We start from the raw sequence: 19,929 nt of genomic DNA on the forward strand, positions 1-19,929 counted from the left end.
CCTTGCAGCTGCTTCAGAAAATGGGCCATTTTTTTTTTATCTTCAGGTTTGGTTTTGTAATGATTAAATTTAAAATTTTGCATCTTAAAGTAACATTTGTATATTCTCATCCATGTATATGCGTTTATCCTACACGTATATCCCTGCCTAAAAATCCAAGAAGATAGGCACCAAGAATTTAGGAATAGTCATCTCTGAGGACTCAAAATTGTAAGTATCATCAGTGTAAAGGTTTTCAGCCGGAAAAACTGACCAACAGTGCCTTGAACCACAAGGCTATGTATTGTTTATGTAACATGTCAGAGGCAGGCGGACCCAACTTTGGTTCCATAGCCCAAATTGTCATTGAGGACCCAGCTTCTTTCTTTTTGCTATTTTTAAAAAAGATTTTATTTATTTATTTATTTGAGAGAGAGAGCGGGGGAGGAGTGGAGGCAGAGGGAGAAGCAGACTCTCTGCTGAGCAGGGAGCCCCTTGAGGAACTCGCTCCCAGGACCCTGGGATCATGACCCAGGCCGAAGGCAGACGCTTCACCGACTGAGCCATCCAGACACCCAAGGATCCAGCTTCTTTCTGTTCCTTTGTTTGTCCATCCACAGGATCACTTTTTATCTTTGAGCCTGTTGTTTTGTGATGCTGAACAGAGGCTCTAGCTCCAGGCATCATACTGTGTTCAAAATGGGGATACCAAGAAAGGGGGCAGAGCCTACCATGTGTATTCTTTATAAGACAAAAACTAGAGTAGAAACCCCTCCCCTTCACATTCCCCCAAATTTTCTCTTACGAGTCATTACAACAGGTCATGTGGCTCCCCTGGCTGCAAGGGAGACTGGGGCGTGGCGGACCTGGCACATGAGACAAGATTGTCGTGTTGTCTTGTCCTGGTCATGACTGGCTCCCTGAGGTCAGGCATGTTGCTGCCTGCATGAAATCAGAATTCTCTTATCAAGGAGGTGGGAGGACAGTGCTGGGAAAGCATCTGTCTGCCCAGTGATTGTCTTAATGTTTTTTGTTGTTGTATCTAGTTTAATTTTTTTAGTGAATATACATTACTATGTAAAATCTGCTTTTAAAAATGCATTTTTTGTTGGAGAGAGGGCATCTGCATGGCTGAGTTAAGCATCCCACCGTTGATCTGAGCTCAGGTCTTTGCCTCAGGCTCATGAGTTCAAGCCCCATGCCCGGCTCCAAAAAAAATAAAATAAAAATAGAAGAATAAAAATGAGGTTTTTCTTTTAAGACTTTGTTTATTAATTTGACAGAGAGAGAGAGATCACAAGTAGGCAGAGAGGCAGGCAGGGGGAGTGGGGGAAGCAGGCCCCTATGCAGGGCTCAATCCCAGGACCCTGAGTTCATGACCTGAGCCGAAGGCTGAGACTCAACCCACTGAGCCACACAGGTGCCCCCAAAATGCAGGTTTTTCCATGTTAATTTCTCTTTCTCCGTTCAGAGTACAGTTGACATGGCTGCCCCCTTCTTTCCTTAGGTCTCCGACCATCCGGGACATGGTGATCCGCTGTGTTGCGCAGATGGTGAACTCCCAGGCAGCCAACATCCGCTCGGGCTGGAAGAACATCTTTGCCGTGTTCCACCAGGCAGCCTCGGATCACGATGGGAACATTGTGGAGCTGGCCTTCCAGACCACGGGCCACATCGTCAGTAAGTGGCTCTAATGTCGCACCTGCAAATCTAGAAGGGTGACCACTTATTTCCCGTTTTACTCCGCAAAGAGGCTTCCTTGTTTCAGGTCTGCTGTGATATGATAACGTGCCAAGAGGTGTTCTGAGCTCTTAACATGTGCTTAGACATGGGCACAGAAACCCTGCGAAGGAAACACAGTCGATTCTCATTATTCGCAACCACAAAACCAGGGCTCCCGTCGCTTTCTTGGTTGTTTGTGGACATGTATGTGCATTCAGCAGGGACATACTTGAGTCATCCAGGCATGTGTTCCCAGCCCAGGCTAACAAGGCGACTCTCTGCCTTCTGGTTTCAGCTCTCTCACTATAAATAAGCAAATGTCCTTTCCATGGTTTACTTACTGCCACCAACATCTTTTTGTTGGTGACTTCACCATTTTAAATGGCCCTGAAGGGGGCGCCTGGGTGGCTCAGTCGGTTAAGCATCTGCCTTCAGCTCAGGTGGTGAGCTCAAGGTCCTGGGAACAAGTGCCACACCAGGCTCCCACCGTGTCTGCCTCTGTCTCTCATGAATAAATAAATGAAATCTTAAAAAAATACATAGGACACCTGGGGGCTCAGTTGTTAAGCCTTCAGCTCAGGTCGTGATCCCAGGGTCCTGGGATCGAGCCCCGCATCAGGCTCCCTGCTCAGCAGGAAGCCTGCTTCTCCCTCTCCCTCTCCCCCTGCTTGTATTCCCTCTCTCTCTATCAAATAAATAATAAAATCTTTAAAGCAAAAATAAATAAAATGGCCCTGAAGCACAGTGCTGAAGTGCTGCTGGTGTCCCTGAGCGCAGGAAGACTGGGATGTGCCTTATAGAGAAAGTGTGTGTTTTCGATAAGCTTCATTCAGGCTTGAGTTAAAGTGCTGTTGGCCAGAAGTTCAGTGTTGAGCCCAATACTATGTATAAAATAACTATGTCTTACGTGTGTTGAAACACACATGAAGCAAGGTTCTGCATTGATTGGTTGATTAACACAGGGTGACCAGAGGCTTGCAGAACCTACCTCCACACCTCCCCTGGGAGCAGTGGCTCTTCCCCGTGGGCGTGGTCAGTGTTCACAGTCGACTTATAGAACACAACTACCATGAGTAACGAGAACTGGCGGTACCAATACTCCCCACTGTTGACCAGAGAGGAAACGGAGGGACCGAAAAGTAAAGTAGAACAACTTGCCTGAGGTCACACAGCTAGGACGTGGTGGGGCAGGGTTCACTCCCAGACAGTCCAGCCCAGAGTTGGCACCATGTCTCTCTCTTCTGGACTGACCAGACGGCCCTGGTCCTGCCTGTTACCACACCATAGGCTGTTTACTCATCTTGGCCTTTGTAAGAGTGAGAAAGCATCAGATTAGCTTTAATCTTTCTTGAGATCTTTTAACTCTCTTTTTTAAAAATTTTATTTATGTATTTATTGTCAGAAAGAGAGAAAGAGAGAGTGCCCAAGCAGGCAGAGTGGCAGACAGAGTCCGAGAGAGAAGCAGACTCCCTGGTGAGCAAGGAGTCTGATGTGGGACTTGATCCCGGGGATCCCTGGGATGGTGACCTGAGCCGAAGGCAGAGGCTTTAACCCACTGAGCCACCCAGGCGCCCCGAGGTCTTTTAACGCTTAAGAAGCTTCTTGCTACTTATATTTTGTCTTAGGTGATGTTCCTAGGATTTTGGAAGACCTTAGACTTCTGAATTGCCTTTCACCCTTAGCCATTGACCTTCTTTTTTTTTTTTTTTTTTTTTTAAGATTTTATTTATTTATTTGACAGAGAGAGATCATAAGTAGGCAGAGAGGCAGTCAGAGAGAGAGTGAGAGGGAAGCAGGCTCCCTGCCGAGCAGAGAGCCCGATGTGGGACTCGATCCCAGGACCCTGAGATCATGACCTGAGCCGAAGGCAGCGGCTTAAACCATTGAGCCACCCAGGCGCCCCTCATTGACCTTCTTTATCTCCCTTTGTCTTCACATCATTCCACCCAGGTAGCACGTGGTGTGGTCCTGGGATGGGATCGGCCAGGGAATTAAAGGAGAGTGCTCAGGGTCACTGAACCAGGGCTAGAGCTTCCATAGGCAGACCACTGAGGGCCAGCTTCACACACAGATCAGTGTTTATCCTACCCATTTCCTCCAGCTCCAACCTAAAATAGCTGAAGTTGAAATGGACACCTTGGCATCCTGGTGAAACTTGATTTTCTTGTGACTTGTCCTCTCTCACTTCCTTGGGGACACTTGATAGGGCCTCTTCAGAGAGTCCTTCTCTGACCCCCAACCTAAGTAGCCCCTGCTGCCTTCTTTCCCCTCACCTAGCACTCACCCAACCTCAGGTTATTTTATATTTTATATATGTATTGGCTTAGGCTATTATTGTCTGTCTTGCCCATTGGAGCACGAGTATCGTGAAGCAGGAAATTTCATTGGTTACCTCTGTTCCAAGGGCCCACAACTGTGCTTTGCTCATAGTTGGCAGTCAGGAAATGTTGGATGGCTGGAGGGCTGCTTGGATGAATGAATGAACGAATGAATGAATGAAGGAGTGAGTAAAAGTACTGGAGCTCAGGAACCAGTTTAGCCCAGGCAGTGCCCAGTCGATTCATTCCTGAATAATTTAATAAGAAATGCTGTCTCCTAGAAATAGTGACATGCTTTTCTTAGATTTTCACAGAAGTAGTCCTCTCAGGGTGGGAGGTGTTGGATCCCCATTTGTAAGTCTCTGGTGTTATGAAAAACATGGCTTTGTTTCCGCAGCAACTATCTTCCAGCACCATTTCCCCGCAGCCATCGATTCCTTTCAGGACGCTGTGAAGTGCTTGTCGGAGTTCGCCTGCAACGCGGCCTTCCCCGACACGAGCATGGAGGCCATCCGGCTCATCCGCTTCTGTGGGAAATACGTCTCTGAGAGGCCTCGGGTACGTCACTTCCTCTCCTCCCTCTTGGGCACTGAGGAGAAAAGGAATCGCAAAGAGCGTTCCCCACTACACTTTTAGAAATGCGTGTTTGCCCTAAACTGGGCATTCACTTCAAAATGCTGCCCGTTACTGGGGTTCTACCCCTTCTCTCGTTTTGCATGTATGAAATTACTTCTTTTACTCCTACTGAATTTTTACCTAGTGTTCTGTGAACTGGTTTTGTGGAAGATGATAGTATTTAGCTTTGAATTATGGCAAAGCTGAAGAAGCTGGACGTTTCTGCTTGAAAGGAAACAAACCTCCCTCTTCAGGAAATGAGATTTTACCATTGTGACATGGCTGAGAAGTTACTTTTTTTTTTTTTTTTGAGAAGTTACATTTTTAAAAATCACCTTTTTTTTTTCTCCCAGAAATGTTTGGGGCTTTTATGTCTCACCTTTCCCAAGAGGCCCGCTTGGTTTAAATAGCAGTCTCAGACACTGAAGTTGGTAGAAATAAGTACATCTAAACTATGATACAGATCCCTCCTTCAGATCTTTCTTTTCTATGTATCGATGTGTTTCGTTTCCACATCAGACCTATGAGATTGGCAATTATGTCCCGGTTGTACCAGGATTGACAGAGGCTCAGAGAGAAATTGCCTAATGTTGGGTAACCAGAGCTGATAAAGAAATTTCATTACAACAGACAGTATCTCTCTTCAAGAGTGATTATAGATCGAAGGGCTCAAAATCCCAGAGGGAGGGCAGGGAGTGGAACTTCACATCCAGACTGGGAAAGACTGCCAGCTCCTAGCTGCATGACCTTGGACAGCTGACTTCATGTTCTAGTGCCCTAGTTAACTTTGCAGTGATCTGCCCACTCAGCTTATTCCAAAACACATGAAGGTCTGTAGGCATAACTGCTCATGTGTACTTGGGAGAGGCTTATGTTCGCCTCCTGGGGATTTCCTACCCTGCCCTTGCTGAACGGTTGTTGTTAGAGGGGGAAATGTGTGGGGCCTTAATCTTCGTGTAGTTCCCTTTTAGTTTCTTCCTTTGCTTGCATAGTCTGCATCTGAGAGGTGACTCTCCTGGCAGGTGCTACAAGAATACACCAGCGATGACATGAATGTGGCTCCTGGCGACAGGGTCTGGGTCCGAGGCTGGTTCCCCATCCTGTTTGAGCTCTCCTGCATCATTAACAGATGCAAGCTAGATGTTCGGACAAGGTAACCGTGTCCCAGGATGGTGCCCCTTCTGCCACAGAATGAGCCTCGGTCACCTGCTCACCTGACCCCATGCTCTCCCCCTCTCTTCTCTGCTCTTCTTTCCTCTCTTCCCCCCATTCCCTCTCTGTGCCTGACTTTGTTCCTCCAGAGGACTCACGGTCATGTTTGAGATCATGAAGAGCTACGGTCACACCTTTGAAAAGCACTGGTGGCAGGACCTGTTCAGAATCGTGTTCAGGATTTTTGACAATATGAAACTCCCTGAGCAGCAGTCGGAGGTAGGTGATGACTGAAGCGGTGCCCTGGACACGGTGGTGGGGGTAGGGATGGGAGGGGGCTCTCTGCTTTCGTCTGCTGCAGGGTTACATCATGATCCCCATGCAAGTCTTACACTTCGAGCTTCTGGGGTGTATTTTAAAATGGAAACCGCCGGGGCGCCTGGGTGGCTCAGCTGGTTAAGTGTCTGCCTTTGGCTCAGGTCATGATCCTTGGGTCCCAGGATCGAGCCCTGCATTGGGCTCTCTGCCTCTCGGGGAGCCTGCTTCCCCCTCTCTCAGCCTGCCTCTCTGCATACTGGTGATCTCTGCCTGTCAAATAAATAAATAAAATCTTTAAAAAATAATAAAATAAAATAAAAAATAAAAAATCTTAAGAGAAAAAAGGAATGCCAGCACACACACCATAAACTGTCTTTTCAACTTAGGACATGAGTGCTTTTCTACAATCCTGAGTCTTCCATAATGTTTTTTCAAAGCTGCAAAATGTTTCTGGCTGCACATATCCCCTGGTCCATAAGAAATTATTTCCAGTTTTTCTTAGCCCTGAAATGAACATTCTTAGCTGCTACCTTTGTACTTGTTTTTTTCTTTGTTTACTTGGGACAAGTGGAGTATCACGTTTGGAGCTTGCACATTACTGAGGCTTTTGATACATACTTGTAAGTTACTTACAAATAAATTTCAGCCATTTACACTTGAGCAGTGCCTGAGCATCCCTGTTTCTCCATGCCCACCTTGGCTCTCCATATCTCTCTGCACCTCACACTGGGCTCGAACTCATGATCTGGAAACAGAGTTACATTCTTCCATCTGAGCCAGCCAAGCGCCTCAGTTCTTTTGTTTTGTTTTTTTAAGAGAGAGTGCACATGCATGAGGGAGTGGGGAGGAGCAGAGAGAGAGAATTTTTTTTTAAGATCTATTTATTTGAGAGCATGGGTGAACAGAGGAAGTGGCAGGGGGAGGAGGGGAGAGAGAGAGAGAGAAGCAGGCTAACCTGCTCAGCAGGGAGCCAGACACCCAGAGACCACAGCCTGAGCCAAAATCAAGAGCTGGACTCTTAACTGACCGAGCCACCAGGCGTCCCAGGAGAAGGAGAATCTTAAGCAGACTCCATGCCCAGCGTGGAGCCCAACATGGGACTCGATCTCATGACCCTGAGAAACCAAGAGTCAGACATTAAACCGACTGAGCCACCAGGTGCCCCTGCCTCATAGTTTTTTAATTGCTAGTGAGGTTGCATACTTTTTTTCACTTTACTAATCCACATTTCTTCTTTTATGAATTGGTTTTTCACATCCTTAGCCCATCTCTTGAGTTAGTCACCTCCCTCCTATTGTTTTAAGAGCTTGTCAGTGTATACATAAAATGGCATGTCCTTACATAAATTGCAAATGATTTTGCCCACATTGTTATGCTCATTTTCTTTTCATTTTAGAAGATTTTAGCTTTTGGGGCGCCTGGGTGGCTCAGTGGTTTAAGCCGCTGCCTTCGGCTCAGGTCATGATCTCAGGGTCCTGGGATCGAGTCCCACATCGGGCTCTCTGCTCAGCAGGGAGCCTGCTTCCCTCTCACTCTCTCTGACTACCTCTCTGCCTACTTATGATCTCTCTCTGTCAAATAAATAAATAAAATCTTTAAAAAAAAAAAAAAAAAAAGAAGATTTTAGCTTTTAAAGAACCAAATCTAGCAGGCTTTTCTCTTATAGCTTCCACTTTTAGAATCTTGTTTAGCAGTACCAACCCCTCCCTTTTTGATGATTTTCTGAATCTCTCTCTATATTAAATACTTGAAATAGTGCCATGAAATTACCAGAGGTAAATTTTTGGTGTAAAAAGGTATAGTTAGCATAATCTCATATTCACTTTTTCCAAATCATTACAACTTTTTGTCAGTATCACTTTGGATGAGTGTTAATATTCTCTCATAGAGATGTACTTAATTCAGTTGCCGCCTTGCTGTGTATTGGTTCATATCTGTGTTTTCAGTGTGTAAATGTCAGTGTGGTGTAAACATCTTTATTCACAGACCCTCACACTCAGATCTTTGATTTTTTTTTTTTAAGATGTTTATTTATTTATTTGACAGAGAGAGATTACAAGTAGGCAGAGAGGCAGGTGGGGGGGGTGGAGCAGGCTCCCTGCTGAGCCAAGAGCCCGATGCAGGGCTCGATCCCAGGACTCCAAGATCACTACCTGAGCTGAAGGCAGAGACTTAACCCACTGAGCCACCCAGGCGCCCCAGATCTTTGATTCTTTCCTTAGGGTCTGTTGCTGTCAGCCCTGTTCCTACACCTGCGGGTGTGAGTGTTGTAAAGACTGTTGACGGATACTGCCAGGTGGCACACCGGAACAGCGGTGCCCATCATGTAGGAGAGTGCCCGTCTCCCCACAAGGAGAGTGGCCTCACATTACCTTTTTGTTTTTTCAGAAATCTGAGTGGATGACGACAACTTGCAATCACGCCCTCTATGCCATCTGTGACGTGTTCACCCAGTTTTATGAAGCTCTGAATGAAGTACTTCTTTCTGATGTGTTTGCACAGTTGCAGTGGTGTGTGAAACAAGGTACTCTCTATGTCCCTGGCTGTCGTTCTTCTTGCCTTAGTTTTTAATGGGAGATGAATTTTTTCAATACGTAAAAGCAAGAAGGTAATGCCAAAGAATTACAGTATATAATTTAATTGGTGAAAATGTGTATTTTTACATGATTCAGTTTATAAAGCACTTCTTAAAGATGGGTTGTAATTATTATTATATCTTAGAAGATGTGCCTCTATGTATTATACTGGTTTTTTCTACTTTTGTCGACATTTGAAATTTTCTGTAATTTTAAAAAATGTACAATGAGGGTCAGGTAGCAACAGCTTCATCAGTGGACATTTCCATTTGAGTACTTAAGTGCTGAGAGAGTGCATGCTAGGAAAATTACCCACGTAGCCCATTTAACCCGGATTCTATAGATGGTTTTGGCTTAGGACAAAGCTTCAGTGTGTTAAGTTTTTCCCAAAAGTGACTCAGTTTTAAAACAAATGATAAAACAGATAATACCAGTATGGCAGTGTTTGAGGGACGAAATTTGGAGAAATGCTGGTCTAATATTTTCATCTTTTACCATTCATCATACAAGAAACCAGTTAATTAAGTAACAAAGTGACCTTTTTCCATCCCTAGCAATAAAACTGCGACAAATAATTTTCTCTCTTTATAGCCTGCTTAAACAATAAAAGTTGTAATACCGTCGGGATCGTTGCTTCCTTAAATAAGAGCCTGCAGAACCCCCCCCCCGCCCTGTGTCGTGTTATCTCGACCCCATGATATGAAGCATCGGTGCCCTGGTGGGAATGAAAACAGCAGTGGAAGTTTAGTGATGAATATCACTTTATTTTGCAGATAATGAGCAGTTGGCTCGGTCAGGTACCAATTGCTTAGAAAACTTAGTCATATCCAATGGGGAGAAATTCAGCCCGGACGTCTGGGATGAGACATGCATTTGTATGCTGGATATCTTCAAAACAACCATCCCACACGTGTGAGTGTGCATGTGCTTCTCGCTGTTGATTTCTGTGCACAGCAGACATCTTAAGACTCCCAAGTTGCCTTTCACATGAATCATTTTCCTTCTCTTGCGTTCCCTTCAGCTTGCTGACCTGGAAACCTGCAGGAATGGAGGAAGATTCATCAGAAAAACATTTGGTAGGGTTCTTTATTATTGTCTTTTCTCTGATCTCCTATTAGAGCAAAAAATTAAGCAATCCAAAGAGTTTATGCTTTTCTGATGGGAAGTGAGTACAAAAGATTATAAGATTTAAAAACTAGGGGCATGGGGCACCTGGGTGGCTCAGTGGGTTAAAGCCTCTGTCTTTGGCTCAGGTCATGATCCCAGGGTTCTGAGATTAAGCCCCGCATCGGAGTCTCTGCTCAGTGGGGAGCCTGCTTCCTCGTCTCTCTCTCTCTCTCTGCCTGTCTCTCCACCTACTTGTGATCTCTGTCTGTCAAATAAATAAATAAAATCTTTTTTTTTTTTTTTTTTTTTTTTAAATATTTTATTTATTTAACAGAGAGAAATCACAACTAGGCAGAGAGGCAGGCAGAGAGAGAGGAGGAAGCAGGCTCTCTGCTCCGCAGGGAGCCTGACGTGGGGCTCGATCCCAGGACCCTGAGATCATGACCTGAGCCGAAGGCAGTGGCTTAATCCACTGAGCCACCCAGGTGCCCCAAATAAATAAAATCTTAAAAAAAAAAAAAAACCCGGGGCGCCTGGGTGGCTCAGTGGATTGGGCCGCTGCCTTCGGCTCAGGTCATGATCTCAGGGTCCTGGGATTGAGCCCCGCATCGGGCTCTCCACTCCGCGGGGAGCCTGCTTCCTCCTCTCTCTCTGCCTACTTGTGATCTCTCTCTCTGTCAAATAAATAAATAAATAAATAAATAAATAAATAAATAAACCCTAGGGGCACCTGGCTGGCTCGATGGTGGAGCTTGCAGCTCTCAATCTCAGGGTCGTGAGTTCAGGCCCCACGTTGGGGGTAGAGATGACTTTAAAAACAAAAAAGGGCAAGATTTAAATCTATATATGTTCGTTAGCATCTGTTTTAGAAAGTACAGAAATTAAGTCACCTCACCCAGTAAAAACCACAGTTTACCTTTCTAGTTTTTTCTTTGTGTAACGGCACACATCTAACCCACACATGTTTGAAATTTGGGCATACTTGGCACATGACATTTTACCTAACAGCATGTGAGCATTTTTCCAGATTCTTTTTTTTCTTTTTCTTTTTTTTTTTTTTTAAGATTTATTTGACAGCGAGAGATCACAAATAGGCAGAGAGGCAGGGAGAGAGAGGGGCAAGCAGGGCCCCTGTTGAGCAGAGCACCCTATGTGGGTCTCAATTCCAGGATCCTGAGATCATGACTTGAGCTGAAGGCAGAGGCTTAACCCACTGAGCCACCCAGGCGCCCTTTCCGTATTCTTAAATATTCTTTGAGAGCATATTTTTTAGTGGCTGTACGTTACTGTAATCTATTTAACGAATTCTCCCTTATTGAACTCTCAGTCCTGGTGTTTTGCTGATAGAAATAATGCCTTGATATAATTATCCTTATTCATTATCCTCTTAAATAAAGAATGCTTTCCTCCACACCCGTGAGATAATGGTTCTTGTTTTCTGTGTGAGGCCACATAGAGAAGTTCTGATTCAAGTCTCACTTTTAAATACCTCGGTGTACAGGGGCTTTGTATTATTAACTTCTATTCCCAGATAAATGTAAGGCCACCAGATTTTTTTTTTTTTTAAGATTTATTTATTTATTTGACAGAAAGATAGAGAGCACAAGTAGGCAGAGCAGCAGGCAGAGGGAGAAGGAGAAACAGGCTCTCCACTGAGTAGGGAGCCCGACACGGGGCTCGATCCCAGAACCCTGGAATCATGACCCGAGCCAAAGGCAGCCACTCAACCGACTGAGCCACCCAGGTGCCCCTGGCCATCAGATTTTAAAAGGCATTTGGGGGACACCTGCCTGACTCCGTCAGAGGAGCATGCAATTCTTAAGCTCAGGTTTGTGAGTTTGAGCCCCACGTTGGGTGTGGAACCTACTTTAAAAAAAAAAAAAGGCATCTGGGATATAGCAACTTAAAAAATGAAGCACCTTATTTTAACAACTTTGGTTAACTGTCATCTGTCAATGTTTTAAAAAACTAGCTATTACTAGTTTGTTTTTGAGCTTGTCCTCATTAATTTGCCACACTCATTATTTTGTTTGTTTTTTAAGTAGGCTCTACACCAAGCATGAAGCCCAACTCAGGGTTTGAACTCACAACCCTGAGATTAAGACCTGAGCTGAGATTAAGAGTCTGATGCTTTGGGGGCATCTGGGTGGCCCGGTCAGTTAGGTGTCTGCCTTCAGCTCAGGTCATGATCCCAGGGTCCTAGGGTCAAGCCCTGCATCAGACTCCCTGCTCAGTGAAGAGCCTGCTTCTCCCTCTCCTGCTCCCCCTGCTTATACTCACTCCCTCTCTGTCAAATAAATAAATAAAGTCTAAAAAAAAAAAGAAATTGATGCTTAACTGACTGAGCCACCCAGGTGCCCCATGTCACACTCATTGTTAAATCATTGATACATAGAGAGACACCTTCAGAGTAGGAATAAGAAAAGGTGAAATTTTAATGGGAGAAAATACATTACATCCGTAATCTATCCTATGCAGCCTAGTTCAGCAGGCAGTGTAATTTTACTTCAAGCTAAGCAAGACACCTAAATACAAGTTGGGCCAACAGTGTCAAAACAGGCACATCTCTACCCAGATGCTGAATTGTGGATAAAGAAAGTGAACATTGTATTTCTCTTTGGGTTAACTTTTAGGATATGGATCTGGACCGCCAGTCTCTAAGCAGCATAGATAAAAACGCCTCTGAGAGAGGCCAGAGCCAACTCTCTAACCCGACCGATGACAGCTGGAAAGGTAGACCTTATGCAAGTAAGGCCACATTTTCTAGTTGTTTTCATTTATTTATTTTAAATAGATACCATGTTTACATAATTCAGATAATCAGAAGGTACAAAAGGGTGAACATGATAAGCCTTTCTTCCACCCCATGCCTCAGCCTGCCAGTCCCTGCCAGCCAGTGTCAGCAGTTTCTTCTGTGCATTTCGAATTGTATCCGTGTGCAAGAAGTAGCATAGCCATAAACACACGCATCTGTACGCACACACACACACAAAGCCTCCTGTCCCTTTTATACAGATTACAGAATACTGTGTGTTATTTTTTCATTTAGTGTATTTTTGAGACCATTCAAAATCAGTACCTAAAAAGCTTTCACCTTCTTTTATACTATTTATTGTATGTCGTCCCAGGGTATAGATGTATTATTATGTGCTTAATTGGGTTCCTACTAATGGATGTTTATATTATTCCCCATCTTTTTCTGTTACAAACAGTACTACCCTGAATCACCTAATATGTGTGTCTGTGTAATAAATTCTTAGCAGTAGGACTGCTGGGTGAGGTGCACTTGTCATTTTGACACATAATTACAGATTCCTGCCCATTAAGGTTGTACCTGTTTACATGATCCTCAGGAACACGTAGGTGATGTTTCCTATCTTTGGAGTAATTTTTACTTGCGGTTTTCTAATTTTAAGTGAAACTGAGTTTTTCATGTTTTTAAGAACCTGTTTTTGCATCATCTATTCAAATTGGTCCTTATTTTATATTGGCTGTTCATCTTTTTATTGGTTTGGGGGAGCTTTTTATGTGTTAGAGATCCCTTTTCTGGGCATGAGTTTCAGATTACTTTTATCAGTTTGCCTCTCAGCATTACTTGTGGTTATGTTTTACTGCCGTTTTAAAAAAAAATGCGTTTAACAGTTGTTGCTGTGAGGCAGGCACGGCACTGTGTGTTTCATGTGTGTGACCTCGTGTAATCGTCCCTCGAGCTCTTGGAGGAGGTGCTGTTCTTTACGTTTGTGTGATCTGGGACCGAGATAGATAACACGACCTGCCCCTGTGGAGTAGGGTGGGGACTCGCACACTTCTAGCTGACTGAGAAACTGGAACACTCCTGGTTTCGTGGTCTGGTCTTTTTCTAGCTGTGGCCCTGTTGCTTTTCTTCAGAGCAGTCCCACCCTCTTCTCCTCGAGCCAGGCCGTCGGTGTTGACACCGCTGTTAACTTCTGAAGCAGTGTATTAGACACAGCCATGCCTGGTCCCCAACCAAAACATAACCACCCTTGGAATCCATTAGAAAGACAGCATGTCGGACACTCGCACGCTGTTCCTCAGTATCTGCCGCGGGGGCCGGGGAGCAGGTCTCCGGCCTCAGCAGCTCCAGAGAAAGGCGTGTCTTGTGTGTGGCGGGGGGTGCATGCATACAGTTCTTGAAATAGAACCACTCTTGGTGCAGCGAGAGGTCTGTACTCTGAGAGGGACCTGGGGCTTGAGAGCCCTGCCCTTCCTCCTGGGAACATGCTTGCTTTCTGCCATCCGAGCCCGCCGTGTGGGCGTCAGCGCAGTGAGTGGGGTGACGGGCACCATCTCACACCACTTGGACTGTTTCTTTCCTTTTCATTTTGGGTCCAAGGTGACGTCACTGAATTGGCATGAATTAAATGTACATGTGCTGCAACTTCACCATGTTCTTCTTTAATTAAAACTGATTCTGCTGGAGAATTAGTATAAATACACACACACAGTTTAAGAGATGAAACGACCCATCCTCATTTGCCATCATTGAACGCTTTAATGTTTTCAACATTCTGATTCTATAACAATAAGTTGAATAAGGAATCTCCACTTTTATTATATCCAGTCAACACCAGTGAAGTGCCCGACGTGGGCCGCCCCTGAGCCCAGGAAGTGAGAAGACAAAGATGGAGGGAGGAAATATTAGCCAGCGTCTAGTCAGTAGACAGAAACCACACCAATAATTTGAACAGAGAAGATGCTACCTAAAGAATTACTAGCTAGTCAAAGATGGCTAACCACTAGAAGAGGTAAAGGGGGACTCTTGAGGGAAACTGAAGCAGATACAGAAAGGATACCACCTCCAGAGCAGACAGAAAGCCACAGGGAACTAAGAGCGGAAAAGAGCCCCGCCCCTGCCCCTCAGACTGACTGGCAGCCATTTTGGAAAGTCCGGCTGCTGCAGGAACCTGGGGCCTGGGGTGCTTAGGGCACCGTCCCGAGCTGTCTGTAGGAGTCCGGCAGGTGGCAGAGCAGCTGGTTGGAAGATGAGGTCCCTGCGTAGCTGACCTCTCCCCTCAGGTCTTTGCTCAGGCATCCCATTGGCAGGGAGCCCTTTCCTGACCAGCTCGTCTAAACCCGCAACCCCACCCCGACACCACCTCTCCCTCCTCCCCATTCTTACCTTTGTCACTGTCACCTGACATATCGTACCTTAGACTTAAAAGATCCTGTTCATTGTCTCTCTCTGCCATGGGGTTTTGTCCGGCTTTTCCACTGTTCTGCCACAGCCTCAAGAGCCATGCCTGCCTGACACATAGTAGGAGCTCGGGGAATACTTATCCAACACTGGCTGAATCATTATTAGGGTTAATCTTTATCATCTAATATAGATCAGAAACTGTTTGCCAGCCTCCTCATCAAGTGTGTGGTCCAGCTGGAACTGATACAGACCATCGACAACATTGTGTTCTACCCCGCAACAAGCAAGAAGGAGGATGCAGAGCACATGGTTGCTGCCCAGGTAAGAAGACCAGCTTTGAGGGGGACGTCCTCGTGTGTGGGGAGGTTGCTCAGGTACGGTGGTGTGCTGGGGCCAGCTCGTGGTGGCTTGCAGGAGCCCATCGTGCTCGCCTCCCCCCAGCCCTGCCTTCAGTCATGCCCTATCGGTGGCTTGAGAAATTGGTTGCAATGGGAATATTTATACCACGGCAGTCAGCAAACACTAAAAATCAGGGCTTTTTTTTTTCTTTAAATTTCCCAGAAAGTCAATTTACTGGCATCCCCTAGTCACATGCCATCCCCACCTTGGTGCTTTGAAAAAAAAGTGTTATTAATCAGGGGGACTATTCCTCATAATTGGCATACAGTTTAACCATAAATGAGAGAAAAATGTCTGGATAAAGATACCAATTTTCATTTAAGGTTTACTTTTTTGTTTTGTATGTACAGCCTTTTATATAATACGTTACCCTTGGAGACAGAGGATTGGGTATCCAAAAGCTGGACAGTAACATTACACCATAGGGTGTAAATGTCAGTGCTCCAGGGGCTAGCAGATCCATGAATGAGTATTCAGAGTTTTGGTATATTCACAGAGTTTGCAAACATCACCCCTGTTTAATTCCAGAATATTTTTATCACTGCTGAAAGGAATGCCCTAACCATTAGCAGTCACTGTCCCTTCCCTCCTTAGCCCAGTCCTTGAGATCCACTAATTTCCTTTCTGTCTCTATGGATTTGCCTAATCTGGATATTTTCTATTACTGGAATCATGTCAAATGCGAGCTTTTGTGTCCAGCTTCTTTCACTTAGCGTAATGTTTTCCAAGTTCACCGCGTTGCCGTCTGTGCCTGTAGCATGTTAACATCCATGTTACTCCGTAAGTGTGTATGTGTGTTCATATATAAAATAATATTCCATTGTATGGTACCACATTTTGTTCATTCAGTCATCGTTGACAGACGGTTGTTCCCATGTCCAGCTATAATGAATAACACTGCTGTGAACATTTGTATACAAGTTTTTATGTGGACATGTTTTTAATTCTCCTGAGCATGGGGGCGCCTGGGTGGCTTAGTGGGTTAAGCCTCTGCCTTCAGCTCAGGTCATGATCCTAGGGTCCTGGGATTGAGCCCTGCATTGGGCTCTCTGCTCAGCAGGGAGCCTGCTCCCCGCACCTCCCCTCTGTCTGCCTCTCTGCCTACTTGTGATCTCTCTCTCTGTCAAATAAATAAATAAAATCTTTAAAAAAAAAAAAATTCTCTTGAGCACGTACTTAAGAGAATTGCTGGGTCATACGTTAACTCCGTGCCTGTCTTTTTGAGGAATTGCCAGACTGTCTTCTAGAACAGCTATCCTGTTTTACCTTCCCAGCTGCAATGGATCAAAGCTCTAGGTTCTCCACATTCTCATCAATGGTTGTTTTTGTTTTGTTTTGTTTTGTTTTGTTTAATTATCGCAGTCATCTCTGGGTGGGAAGTGGTATCTCACTGTGGTATTGGTTTCCATTTCCCTAGTGACTAGTGACATTGAGTATCTTCTGTGTTTACTGGCCATTTGTGTATCTTTGGAGAGATGTCAGTCAAATCCTTTGCTCATTTCTAAATTGGATATTTTAACTTTCTAACATTGAATTGTAAGAGTTTTTATAGATTCTGGATACTAGTTCCTTATCAGATACATGATTTACAACTATTTTCTTCCATTCTGTGCAGTGTCTTTCCAGTTACTTGATGGTGGCCTGTGAAGCACAAAAATTTTTAATTTAATGAAGCCTGAGTTTCCATTTTTCCTTGAGTCCTTGTAATCTTAGTGTTCTATCTAAGCAAGCATGGCCTAATTCAGGGTAACAAGGATTAGTCCTATGTTTTCTTTGAAGAGTTTTATAATTGTAGCTTTTACATGTTGGTCTTTGATCCATTTTTTAGTTTGTTTTATGTTTGTTTTGCTCAGTTCATTGACCTTTATTCTTTTGCCTGTGGCTATCAAGTTGTCCCAGTACCGTTTATTGTAGAGAATGTTTTTCCCCCAGTGAATTGTTCTGGTACCCATGTGGGAAATCACTTGACCCTAAATATAAGGATTTATCTCTGGGCTTTCAGTTCTGTTCCACTGACCTCTAGGCCCATCTTTATGCCGGTACCACAGTGTCTTGAATTGGAAGTGTGAGTCTTTTAACTTTGTGCTTCTTTTATCAACATCATTTTGACTATTCTGTGTCACATGTTTCCATATGAATTTTAGGACCCAGCTTGTCAATTTCTGCAAAGTAGTAATCTGGGATTTCGATAAGGATTACTGGATTTGTAGATCAATTTGGGGAAGACTACAAACTCTACTTTTTTTGTAATCTGTGGCTTATAAGAAGGATAGATCCATTCCTAAAAGGCTCAACAAATACAAATTCCCTAAGTATGTCTCCCATTTTAGGCGATATATTCAATAAAAATTTCTAGCATTTTATGCCTATTTTTATATTTTTTCCCCTTCACATTTGAAAAAAACAGTTTTCGAGCTTGCTACGTTCATTAATCACCTGGTGAAGCTGAAGATCCCACTCAGGCTTTGCTTAGCCTTTTCCGTCTTTCATAGTGCGTTGTGAGACTCACACCTTCTAATACATACGATACAGTTTGACTTTCTCGTTTTCTGATTTCATTCGAAAATACAAAGAGAGCACAGTGCAGTCTGTGGCGAAATAACTGGAGAAGCACATACTCACGGTCACACCGCACAGGCAGTGCTGACAGAACGGAAACTTGGGCCCGCAAAGCCTGATGTCAGGCGGGAGCTGGGTGTAGTTCTTCCCCCCCCAGCCAGTGAGCAGAACCTAACAGAAATGTTCAGGGTGGTGAGGAATGAGGTGTGTGATTCTCAGAGAACGACTCCCGGCGAGTGAGGGCTGCCTCGATGTCCAGAGCCAGCCCGTCCTCACTTCGCTCTCCCGCCCTCCCCTTCTAGCAAGACACACTGGACGCAGAGATCCACATAGAAACAGAGGATCAGGGCATGTACAAGTGCATGTCTTCCCAGCACCTCTTCAAGCTGCTGGACTGCCTGCAGGAGTCCCACTCCTTCTCAAAGGCCTTCAACTCCAATTACGAGCAACGGACTGTCCTGTGGAGAGCAGGTAAGGCCACACAGCAGCTAGGACAGGTGGCCGCACTGGCCACCATCCTGAAATAGTAAAGCCTTTGGGAAACTCCTGATACCGTACGCTTAGCTGGAATAACTTGCCAGATATTTCAGGCTTGAGGGGGGAAAAGAGGACATGCTGGATACATTCCATCCCAGGACTAGCAATACTGCCGCCTGGCACGTGGGAGATTTTCAGGAAGTATTTGCTGGAAAAATGAATTGATAGAGACTGAATGGATCTAGCAAACTAAGACTTTTTACATTAGGTCAAAATTATGTATTTGGGCTGCCTGGGTGGCTCAGTTGGTTAGCATCTGCCTTTGGCTCAGGTCATGATCCCAGGGTCCTGGGATCGAGCCCCACATCGGGCTCCTGCTGAGCAGGAAGCCTGCTCCTCCTCCCCAACTGTGTTCTCTCTCTTTTGCTCTCTCTCTCTCTAATAAATAAATAAATAAATAAATAAATAAATAAATAAAATCTTTTAAAAATAAATTCTGTAGTTAAATATGATATAAAAACTCTGGTAGTCTTGGAGAAACAGAGAGCAGTCCTACATTTGCTGAGGCTTTTAGGGGTTCTCTCTCTTGGCCGCCTCCAAAACTACATACATAAACCGTGGAGGTAAGCGATATATGTAAGGGGACAGGGGGAGTCGCATGTTGTGAACTTTATATAACTTTTGTTGCCATTACTGGGTAACCATTCGTTTTCTTCCCAAATGCCTATTTTAACCCACAATTGTATAATGCCATTTTTCTTTATGGCTTGAACATGTCTAGATGATTTATGCCTTTGTCTGCGATAAGGCTTTGCTTGTGAGAGTGGTTCACACATCTCCGTGGCTGATTCGTACTGCTTTGTTTGAGGAGATGTGACTAAGACTAACGTTATATGTCACTTAGACCTCAGTTGAAAAAGAAGAATGTGGACTATTTCTTCCGGTGTTCCCCAAAGTAACTAGGTAATGCGTGATTTCTCAGCATTATCCTAGAAGTGTGCACTGTTTACCTGACCGTCTAATCTCTAGGTTTTAAGGGCAAATCTAAACCTAATCTTCTAAAGCAAGAAACCAGCAGCCTGGCCTGTTGTCTGAGGATCCTCTTTCGGATGTATGTCGACGAGAACCGCAGGGATTCCTGGGAGGAAATACAGCAGCGACTTTTAACGTAAGAAGATTGGTTTCTGATTAAATGTCTTATCCTTAAGACACCAAATGCACCACAAGGATACTTTGAATTGAAAAGAATAAGCGAAAAATACCTATGTGCTAGGCCCCTCGCGATCTACTTTCCCCTCACAATTACTTTCCTTTCTGCTGCTTCCTTCCATTTGTCGGCACTTTCGCTTTTCTCAATGCCCTGAATAGGGCGGGACCTCATTTCTTTCCTAAGTTTCTTAATGCTCAGAAACACAGACAGTAAGAAATGCTTAGAGCTCAGAATCAGCAGGCGCCTGGGTGGCTCAGTGGGATAAGCATCTGCCTTGGGCTCAGGTCATGATCTCAGGGTCCTGGGATCGAGCCCCGCATCCGGATCCCCGCTCAGCAG

General features: G+C 44.7%; 1 protein-coding gene across 1 annotated transcript in view; it reads left to right on the forward strand.

Annotated features, from left to right (window-relative positions):
• The window catches only part of ARFGEF2 (ADP ribosylation factor guanine nucleotide exchange factor 2), a 101,448-nt gene that overhangs the window by 75,761 nt on the left and 5,758 nt on the right, over positions 1-19,929 (forward strand). Inside the window, exons 27-37 of the mRNA XM_045980405.1 lie at positions 1,487-1,659; positions 4,417-4,577; positions 5,657-5,787; positions 5,936-6,065; positions 8,493-8,628; positions 9,454-9,592; positions 9,702-9,756; positions 12,421-12,535; positions 15,136-15,266; positions 18,206-18,374; positions 19,410-19,548. Of these exons, the coding sequence (XP_045836361.1) occupies positions 1,487-1,659; positions 4,417-4,577; positions 5,657-5,787; positions 5,936-6,065; positions 8,493-8,628; positions 9,454-9,592; positions 9,702-9,756; positions 12,421-12,535; positions 15,136-15,266; positions 18,206-18,374; positions 19,410-19,548 (1,479 nt within the window). The remainder of the gene's footprint in view (positions 1-1,486; positions 1,660-4,416; positions 4,578-5,656; positions 5,788-5,935; positions 6,066-8,492; positions 8,629-9,453; positions 9,593-9,701; positions 9,757-12,420; positions 12,536-15,135; positions 15,267-18,205; positions 18,375-19,409; positions 19,549-19,929) is intronic.

This window comes from Meles meles, chromosome 16 (genome assembly GCF_922984935.1).
Source record: "Meles meles chromosome 16, mMelMel3.1 paternal haplotype, whole genome shotgun sequence".
In the NCBI taxonomy this organism is placed as follows: Eukaryota; Metazoa; Chordata; class Mammalia; order Carnivora; family Mustelidae; genus Meles; species Meles meles.